Genomic DNA, 10,959 nt, shown 5'->3' with positions numbered 1-10,959 from the left:
AAAACAACTTCTTTCTTCATTTATCATGGTGTAGGAGAGAAGGTGTTAGAACCTATTAATAGAGGTAGTGTGGCACAATGGAAACAGCATTTTCCTGAGAGTCTGGAGACCTGTGCCTGATCACTAGGTAACTCATTGTGTCTTTAGCAAGTCGTTTATCTGTAATATCAGGTTTTAATCATTTTAAGGACCCTTTAGAACTTTAACATTCTGTGGTTCCACGACATACATCGTGAAGATGGGTAGCAGGTTCTGTTATTCTGAAGTTCCTAGCACTCTGCTTGGCACAGGATATCACTATCTGTGATGCCACTGCCATTGGCCACAGCACCCAAATTGATGTGCCCCCCATGCCTAGAAGGCCCTCCACTCTGAATAGATGCTATTTGTTCTGCTCTGAGGAGAGGAACCAGAACATCGTGTCTTCGTGTTCATCGTCTTTCTTGGCTCTCTTGGCTCCAGGGTGGGTGACTGAGATCTTCGTGATATCACAGATGAACAGTCCGGTGAACTTGTCTTTCTAAGTGCTGCCTTTTATTTTAGGGGAATGGACTTTGGCACAGAGTCAGGAATCAGGCTACTTTGTTCCTGGGTTCCCAGGGGCAGCATTGGTTTTTCAGAGTGTATATGAGGAACAGAGTAGGAGATAATGGCCCTTTAAAAATATCTGGTGGAGGAGTGCCTACTTGCAGGGCCCAGGAAAAACACCTAGAGTATACATCTAGCCCTTCCTACCTCCAGTTGCTGGTGGAGAGAGAGGTGAAGGAAAAAGAAACAAAACCAGCATGTATTGAATGCTTACTATGTGCCATGCACAAGGCTGGGCCCTTCTACATAGATTGTCTCATGGAGCCCTGGTGACAACATGGTGATGAAGTGTATATCAAGGAGCAAAGCTGGGATTCAAACCTAGATCAATGTCACTAAAATTCACGTTTCATTCACCATATTGCTGTTAATATGATGCTTCAGATGAAAAATCACAATGAATAATAAAAAAGTTGCAAAAAACTCAGAACATTTATGAACTGATTTTATACATGCAAGTATCAGAATTTTTTAGCTCCTTACCTCCATTCCTGAGCAAGGTTTACCAATATAGGTCTAGTGTCCTCTTAGTTTCATGAAGTCCATGAACTCTGATAGATAAATGTATATTCTTATTTTTTATTAACTTCTAATTGATGTGAATAATTTCTTTTTCTACTGAATATTGTCAACAAACTATGAGTATTAGCAGTGCCTGAGACTTTGTTACCAACAGAAATAAGTGAAAGATCAGGAATTAAATGATTCCATTTGCATCTTTGAACTTGTTAGGACACAAAGGTCATCCTGGTTTTATTTCTGTGAAACATTCTTGTGAATGGAAATGTGAGGCCAGATAAAATGAAAGAGCATCTTATTTCTGCATGTGCTAGAAATGCATCTCAGGATGTTGGTTATTTTCCTGATAAGAAAGCTCAATTTGAAAAAAAAAAAATGTCACATTTTGAAATGCAGTTTTGCTGTTTTTACAAAACCCTTTTCTTGTGGCTTCTCATACATTTTACCAGCTTGCTAAATGAAAGATGCTCCACGCGATGAGCAAATTTTAGTAATCTATGTTAGAAAGGGTTTGTGGACTGTAGTGTTCATAAAGTCTACAGCAGTGAATGGTAATGTCCTAGGCCTTCACATTCATTCACCACTCACTCACTGATTCATTCAGAGTAATTTCCAGTCCTTCAGATCCTTGAGGAATGGTTGAACTAGCTTACAGTCCCACCAACAGTGAAAAGTGTTCCTATTTCTCCACATCCTCTCCAGTACCTGTTGTTTCCTGACTTTCTAATGATTGCCATTCTAACTGTTGTGAGATGGTATCTCATTGTGGTTTTGATTTACATTTCTCTGACGGACAGTGATGATGAGCATTTTTTCATGTGTCTGTTGGCTGCATAAATGTCTTCTTTTGAGAAGTGTCTGTTCATATCCTTTGCCCACTTTTTGATGGGGTTGTTTGATTTTTTCTTGTAAATTTGTGTAAGTTCTTTGTAGATTCTGGATATTAGCCCTTTGGTTGATATTTCTTCTAAACATTTGAAGCAAAAACAAAAAAGAAGGCAATAAAAAATTTTTAAAACTTTGAATGTCTGGATGGAGGTTGTCTCTTGGTTCCTAGAGTCTCCAGGTGACAAAATCAGCAGTCACAGAGGTGTGTAGCTAGAAGAGGTCGTTAGGATTATGGGGCCCTCCAGGTAAAAAGTGAGACACAGCTGGCCGTACAGCTTCCAACGCAGCCGAAGGGGTTCCTGTAGCTGTTGTTTGGGTTCCACTGCAAGTTTTGCCTAGACTCTATCCTTTGAATTTTTTTCCCTACAGGAAGAAGAGCAAGTTGTTTAATGCAGACTTCTGGGGTTATAATAGCTACAAGGAGTTTGTTATTCTCAGGGGTGTAGAATACACAGGGAGGAGGAGAAAGCTGCCTTGGAGGGATAACTGGAGAAGTGGAAGGCTTTTTGTCACCTGTGGCACTTTGCCTCACCCACACAGGCCTCCCAGCATCTGAGGCTCTTTCTTTTTGCCTCCACGCGAGCTGCCGTAGTTTGTCCTATAATTCTTGGTGCTTTCAGCTAAAACAGTTATGTATTGCTGTGTAACCAATTTCTCAAACCTTAATGACTTGAAAAAGTAAAATTTATTATTTTCTGTTGGTCAGAATCTGAGTGTGTTTTAACTGGGTCCTTTGGTTCAGTGTCTCTCCCAGATTGTAATCAAGTTGTTGGTTAGGACATAGTTCTTTCATGGCTCCACTGGGAAAGAATCTGCTTCCAATCTCAGTCACGTAGCGGTTGACAGGATTCAGTGATTCAGGGTTGTTGGAATGTGTTGTTAGGTCCTGGACTCCAGATAAGAACCATATCCTTGGATGACACTTTGATTTCGGCCTGGTGAGACCCTGAGCAGAGAATCTAGTTATACTGTGTCCAACCTTCTGAATTATAGAAACTGTGAAATAATAAAATATGTGTTGCTTTAAGCCACTAAACTTATGGTAATTTTCTATGCAACAATAGAAAACTAATACAAGCAGATAACACGCTGGGGTTCCCTTACCTCCCACGAGTTTGGGTGCAAGCACTTGCTGCTGGATTCCAGGATGTCTTCTATTATCTGTTAGTCCTGTCACGCGGGAGCCCGTGTCCTTTACCTTCCAGAGAGATGGTGTCTGTCGTTATCTCATCTTCATCTCCCAAACTGTTAAGGACTATTAAGGGTCTGGATTTTATCCTACTTGCAAGCTACCAAGCTAGCCTGTTATTGTTTGATGGATGCTGGTGGAAGAAACAAAACCCCTGGGTTAAAAACAAAAAGGCCAGGTGCAGTGGCTCACGCTTATAATCCCAGTATATTGGGAGGCTGAGGTAAGCGGATCACTTGAGGCCAGGCCAACATGGCAAAACCCCATCTCTACTAAAAATCCAAAAAATTAGCTGGGCATGGTGGTGCATGCCTTTGATCCCAGCTGCTTGGGAGGCTAAGGCAGGAGGATCGTTTAAGCCTGGGAGGTGGAGGTTGCAGTGAGCTGAGAGGTTGCACCACTGCTTTCCAGCCTGGGCGACAGAGCAAGGCTGTGTCTCAAAAACAAACAAACATACAATCAAAACCAAAACAAACTAACAACAACAACCAAAAACAAAGGATTTTAGCACTCACAGCAAAAGCAGAAGCCAGCGCTTCATGTTGGTTTGCAGTACTCCTCTGGTTCCCTGAGTCTCATGGTGGGAAATATATGAGGCCCAGGTCGATGCTATCACACTGTGGGTTTGTGGTGAAGTTTAGGAACACTGTCCTAGAGGAATCTACCACTTGTATACTAAGTGGAATCAACCCTACTCTTTGTTACCGCATTCTTCAAGGTTCCTCACTGCAAACATAACCCTGAGATATGGCCTGGGTGAAAAGCAGCCAGAACCTCACATTTTTGGCATCCCCAGCAAGAACGTGCAGTGATGCTCTGGGCCCATGGTGCACTGCTCTCCCATACAAAATATAAGAAGCATGACAGCAAATAATGAAATATTAAATTAAAAGAAAGAGAAAGTCAAAAAGAAGAAAAGTTTTAAATCTAAAATAAATGAATAATGAAATTTAAAGACATAAAAAGTGAGTTTTTTAAGATAAAAAAGATTCACTATACAAATAATAGAAGCTCTTGATAAAAGGAAAAAGAACAGACAAGTATTAAAAATTGATAGCCATAATAAAACTTTTCTGAAATGATTTTAAAAGAACAGAAACTTCCCATTGAAACAGCACACTGTGTACCTGAGAATACTGACATGCTCTTGTAAAGTTACTGAACTTAAAAAAAAAAATCCTTTGAGCTTTTAAGTCAAAAGATTGTACAACTTTAAAGGGACAGAAAATTACTTTCAAGTGTAAAGAACATAAAGTTTTTTGACATACCAGGATTTCAGAATTATTATTTTTATAATTTCTTTCTGAACAATGAATCAAGAAAAAGTACTTCAGATAGACAAAATGGCTAGTGAGACCTCAACATAGGGGCTGATGGTCAAGTTTAAATATAAACTTACTAGTAGAACAAAGACTAAGTAAAGATTAAAAGGCAGAGAGTGTAGTATGTAGTGACTATATGGTTGGATAATTAGATACTGTATAACCATAAAAAAATGCAGGTGGTAGTGGTTGAGAAAACAAAGAGCATAGACAAAATTTTACAACTATTTTAGTGACCACCATTAGTGACGGCATCGTTATGCTGAGGCTTCTAGGTGTTTAATGTGGGATAAAGCAAATGATGGATTATAGGACATTCTAATTCTACTGAATTCTAATTTCATTCTATCCTGTATATGCCATATTATAATTCATATACATGTAATATTCTGTCTTACATCTTATATACCATATATATCATTCTAATTTTATTCTGTTCTAATTCTGTGGCCTTGAGAAGTAGCATTCTCAGTGTAAAACAAAAGAGGTACAGTTGTAATATAAAGTTAAAACTTTGCAGTCTTGAATTTCAATTTAAAATATCGACAGGAACTCACGAGGTATTTGTCATCTATTCATCTATCTATTTTTTTCCCTGAAGAATCCTAGAAACCAGGCCAAATGTGCAGGAAAATTCTTATGCGATTACTGGGCTAAGAGGACAATTTCTTTATAATTTTGAGAGCTATTATCTAATTTTATTCTGTACTGATATAGGAAGTTACAGCCCCGTCAGCAACGTATGACAGTGCTTGTTTGACTCCAATCTTGCCAACACAGTTGTGTCATCAAATTCTGATTATTGTCAATCTGTTAAGTAAAACTAATATCTGAATTTCGTTTTAATGTACATGACTAAAATTAGGAGTAAGGTTCACCATATTTCATGTGTTTAAGAAGCATTTTTGTTTTTTTTTTTTTTTTCTGTGAACTATGACGTTATTATTGACTGCCTCCCTCCCCTCTGAATTGTTAATCCTTTAAAAATCACTTTCTGGAATATCTTTGTGTAATAGGGAGATTAGCCCTTAGTCTGAGATATGAGTTGCAAATATTTTTAACGGTTTATTTGTTATTTGGGCTTTGCTTATGGATTAATGATTGGTTTTCCATTTATGTAGAAGATTTTTTAAAAATAGAAGTAATCATTTTTTGTATGGTTCTATGTTTTGAGCCATATATAGAAAAGTAACCCTCACCCTAGACTATAGAAAGTCCTTCCATTGTATTTTCTGGCACTTCACTGTTTATTTATACCCCCCAGGTGGACAGCAAGTCCAGGATATTAAACACAGTTTCATTGATTTTCTTTGTAAATCTGCCTAAGTAGCATAGCATTTTCCTGTGAAATGTGAAACACTCGCTACCTACTATCTTGGAACCCTTGCTGGAATGTAGAAAGTCTCATTTCTCATCTTTATTACAGTTCAAAAAACCAATCTGATAAAGTTGGATGCTCTGTGGAGAATGGACTGGAGGGACACAAGGCAGGATATGGGAAGAACATTATTGATTCCTCTCACAAATATTTGTTGGGCATTTCCTTTGTTCCCAGCCTCTAGATGCCAAGTGTGCCATGATAAATCAAAGAAACCCCTTGCTTTGTTCTAGTGGAGGAGTAAAAAAGTGAGCCAATAGGAATGTAAGATCAGCTAATGAGAATTGCTGTAAAACATAAAACAGGGAAAAGGGTAGGAAATGAAGGCTGTCATTTTCTAGAGATTGAGCAGAAAATGCTGCTCTGTCTGAGGGGGTGACATTTGAGCAAAGACCTGAGTGAGCAAGGGAAAAGTGGAGAGAAAGGGGATTGGAGAGGAGGCCATTGCTCATAATGAGGAAGCCATTGATGGCTATGATAAAAACTCTGGATTTTCTTTCAAAGGTATTAAAAGGTCATCAGAGGGTTTTCAGCAGGGGTGTGGCATCTATGACTTGTTCTCTGACTGCTTTATGAAGAAATGATTGTGAAGGGGCAGGGGAGAAGCATGGAGGCCAAAAATAAGGCCATTGCTTCGTCCAGGCAAGACAGGATGATAGATTGGATTATGGTAATGTCAGTGGCGACAGAGAGTAATAAACCCATGTGAGAAGTTAGTAGGGTAAAATGGATAAGACTTGCTGCTAGATTGCTCAATGAGGATGAAACACAAGAAGCTGTAAAGAATACCTCCCAGATGTACTAAAATCTGCAACATTGTGAGGAGGGACTGGGCAAGACTGAATAACTAACTGTTGGGTGCTGTGTTCACTACCCAGGTGATGGGATCATTCATACCCCAAACCTCAGCATGAAGCCGTATACCACTGTAACGATCCTGCACATGTACCCCCCGAATCTAAAATGAGAAGTTGAAAATACTTTTTAAAACTCTGCAATATTGAAGTAGGAGCAGGTCTGGTGAATCAGGAACATTACAATTTCATTTTCATTAGAGGATTTGCACAAAATCAAAGTGAGTACCCTGTTTAGAATGCTGTGCAGCAATCAGATATGGTGGTTTGGCTCTGGGAACATTGTCATACTATCTGTCCCTGAAATTTTATGACTATATAATTTAGATGACTAGCCCAAGGACAGATCACGAAAGAACAACTCACTCCTTCCACAGGAAGCTGCACCCTTCAGAAGCTCCAGGATGCTTATTCTTTTTCTGCTGGGCACAGTCTTTCTGCTCTGCCCATATTGGGGTAAGTCCTGGAGACAGAGGGAAGCTGGTGGTTGGTTAAGAGATGGACAGATGCTGGGGGAAGAGGAAGTTTTCAAAATTGGCTCTTGGGGCAGTGGCAAATGTATGTGAGATTATAACAAGGAAGGTTTTTCTTCTTTTCACAGGTGAACTTCATGACCCTGTAGAAGGTACAATCATGGCTTGTCTGAAGTCCTTGGTAAACAGGACTTCAGACAAGTTTACCTGTTTACCTTGGTAAACAGGCGATTTATGACATGTTTAGGAGCAAACCTTCCCTTCATCTTCAGAGAGCCCTGTAATCCATTCTTATTATAGAATCCTAGGGGTTTTGCCTCCTGCCAGACCTGTTTTGTCCATTTCTTAGAGTAAGGAGGCTAAGATCCACTTTACTTTCTTTTACCTATTACTCGGCAAAATCATCAGGCTAGATAAGGGGTTCGTTACTGGAGGTCCATGGATAAATTTCATGGGAACCCTGAGCTCCCTAAGTCGTATACAGTGTTTGATTTATGTTTGCACAGGTTATCTTTCACAAGGTTTTTTTAATTGGAGAAAATGTGTACAAATGTATTCATGTGTACATGGGGAGGACCACAGCATGATGATCCCTGTCTTTCTCAAGATTACCAGGAGTCCATGGTCCAAAAAATGTTAGGAACCACTAGGCAAGAGTAAGTTCCTGTAGTGAAGCCCCCAGCCCCAGAGAATATTCTCAAGACTGCATCCTCTAAGCACCTCTTTTTGTATCTGACAGCGACTGAAATAATGTGTTATAAATGTAAAAAATATCATCTCGGGTTATGCTATGATGCCATGACATCCTGCTCCCTGAAGCCTAAACAGTCCTGTGCAATTGAGAACTTTTACATCCTTACAATTAAAGGTAATGTGGAGTATAGAGTGACTGGAAAATCACCGCCACCATCCCTGAGAAACAGTGGTGTTCTTTTGCCCTCAGAGTGAGTGGGTGGATGGGATGGGTGAGTATGGGGTGGTCACGAGGGGATGGCAAAGATAGACTTTTCCTTAAGACCATATTGGGTGAAAAAGAGGCTGATGTCCCTTACCTGGCAGGGAATAAAATCTACTCTCTGGGTCAGCAATGAACAGACTCAGCTTTGGAACTCATTTGGGCCTAGAGAAAGGTTAGTGAGGACACAAAAACAGATTACTCCTAAGAATGCAGTGAAAGGAAATGAGGTCATTATGATCATATTTCCTCTTTTTTACCTCCTCAGGGCAGAGCATGTATCATTATTCAAAACTGTCGTGTATGACCAACTGTGAGGACATCAACTTCTTGGGGTCCTCGAAGAGGGCAGAGCTCATCTGTTGTAATCATAGTAACTACTGCAACCTCCCTGAGGGAGTTTAGCTCTGTGTATCTCCTGGATTTTGGGTTCTTTTTCAACCACTACCCTTTTTTTCTCTTCCCTGAATCTGAATTTTGCTCTCCTCTTCTATGCAATGGTAGAGAGTGAAAAGCCAGCTCATAGTGAAAAGACAAGCAGGCATAAGGAGATGCAGTGCGGACAGCAGAGCCTAGTGATGATGGAGCCCTAGACTCACTCTTTGCACATCCCTGTCACTCACAGTTGGGAGGGGTTTTGCTCTCCTTATGTGATACCGCCATGAATAAGCTCAGACTTAGTCATTTATTATCTCCTGTATGAAAATGTGAACACTTGGGCCATAATAATCTCCAATCTGTACTGAGAATTCTGTGAGTATCCTGTATCCTCATCTACACTCGTCTCTCAGTTGGAATTCTCTCTGGATTAGCCCCGACACTTTCTGGCACTGTCTTTTTTTGCCCATGGGTTCTGGAGAGGGCTAAACCCAGCTTCCCAGTGTGTTGGCGGCATGGGCCAAGTCTTTCTCTGATAGAGCTCTTGGGGGAACCTCAGGGCAGAAAAAAAAACTTGAACAGACAGGGATAAGGCATTAGAGAAAATTTCAGGGGGCATTTCAATTGGTAAAAACTAAGATCTGAGAGATAACTTGCTGTGGGTAGAATTGGCTTGAATTATCATCGCCCTGGCCGGCCAGGCAGCCTTGGGCACATGGGTGAACTAGGTGATTAGATTGGGAACAGAGTGTTTTTTTAAGGATGGCTAGTCAGGTTCTTCTCATGGGACTGAGAAAACAAAATGCTGATAATGTTTCAGGTGGCATGGTAGTTGAAGATAATAGGATGTAAATAGATACCATGAGGTAGCGTTCAAGTAACAGAGTGCCCTGTGTAAGAGGAAGTTATGAGTATGCAGAAAGTGTGAGAAAGGTAGCATATGGGGTAACAGTGGTGGGAAGAGAAGCAGGCAGACACAGAGAGAAACAGATAGGAAGAGAAACTAAGTAGCGTTGATGTTGGAGCACACCTGTGGCCAATGTGGCACGTTTTCCTTTGATATACACTAACCCTGGTGTTTCTGTCCTTATGAGGCTGACTGCAGTTCTTGGTCCTGGTCTTCCATGAGCTTCTTTCTCTTATATTATGCCACATAAAATTCTTACAATGAACCAACCAACCTTCTATCTGAGTAGTCTGTTATACCCTATCTTTGTCTACGTCTGAGAATATAATCCTTTCTGAGGCATTCTCAATTTGGATTTTGAAGAGTCAGAATGAAAGATATATGAAGGCAGCTCTTTCATGGTAGACAAGCAAACTAGAAAAGCCAATGTAACATGAATATTTTAAGTTTGAGTTATGGGCTCTGGTTGTGTAAGAGCTCTCTCCGCATTGAATCATGGGGACGGTAGAAGTCAGTCTAGAAAAAGAAAAGAAAATATTGTTTAGCCTTAGTTTTCAAAATAGACTTTAAAAATATTTTTGAATCGATATTTTGAATCGATTCAAAATATTTTTGAAGCCAAAGTTTGGTTTTGTGGAGCATGCAGAGAGTTTTAATTATAAAATCTTTATGCTTCAAGAGCACACTTTGGCATTCTCAGCATTATAGAATTGAATTTGTCTTCATGTAGTGGATGATTTGGATTTGAATTTGGTGGCTTCCAAAATCCCCTTTGCTGATAAGTGCACCCAGTTGCATCATGTGTTGGCTTATGACAACTCACAGTTACTGACTTCTTTGGAGATTTCTCTCTACTAAATATTAATACAAGCAGCCTTGCCCAGATGCTAACTCACAACCTGCATATGGGCCTCAGCCAATGAATGACTGGCCCCTTGTATTAAGGTAGAACTAAGTCTGTGGTGCAATTTGTACCCCAGAGCTTTCCCACGGGATCCAACTAAAGCTAGTCTTCAGCTGAGACCATGTTTTTGTTAGTAATTCCCCCCTAACTTCCCTTCATTCCCTTATTATCTAAGTTTTAAGCTGACAAGACCAAGTGTTTTGTCTCACTGTGAACAGAGCTCTAAAACAAAATGAGGTCAGGTTAGAAAACAAAGTTACATTTTGGCAGTTCCAAGTAATAGTGTGTGTAGTGTCTAAACTAACTCTTCCTGAGTCAGGATAATCTTTCTTCTTAGGCTTCCTTACCGACTAGATAACATTTCTCTAACCTTGGAGAATATTTTCTGTGCCTTACCCTATCTTGGGATATTCTTCCCAGTTCCATTTTCTAACCTGATCAAACGAACATAGCAAAAGTTAGGTGAAAATTTCTTTACCCACATGATAAAACACCAAGAATTTATCCTCTGATATGCACATGTTCTTCTTTCATATATATACGTAATTATACAGAGAATTGTTTCTTCAAGTATCTTTTTAAAGGACAATACTTTGGCTAACGA

General features: G+C 39.9%; 1 protein-coding gene across 1 annotated transcript; it reads left to right on the top strand.

Annotated features, from left to right (window-relative positions):
- The first annotated feature begins 7,109 nt into the window (after positions 1–7,109).
- PATE2 (prostate and testis expressed 2) lies at positions 7,110–9,054 on the top strand. Its single transcript, XM_011934620.1, has 4 exons — positions 7,110–7,194; positions 7,340–7,363; positions 7,951–8,079; positions 8,435–9,054. The coding sequence occupies exons 1-4, from the start codon at positions 7,143–7,145 to the stop codon at positions 8,569–8,571; spliced, it is 342 nt and encodes a 113-aa protein (XP_011790010.1). The 5' UTR covers positions 7,110–7,142; the 3' UTR covers positions 8,572–9,054.
- The last annotated feature ends 1,905 nt before the right edge of the window (positions 9,055–10,959 follow it).

Source organism: Colobus angolensis, unplaced genomic scaffold (genome assembly GCF_000951035.1).
Source record: "Colobus angolensis palliatus isolate OR3802 unplaced genomic scaffold, Cang.pa_1.0 Scaffold137, whole genome shotgun sequence".
Classification (NCBI taxonomy): domain Eukaryota; kingdom Metazoa; phylum Chordata; class Mammalia; order Primates; family Cercopithecidae; genus Colobus; species Colobus angolensis.
The sequence above is the reverse complement of the archived record's forward strand: the minus strand, read 5'-3'. Positions and strand labels throughout refer to the sequence as shown.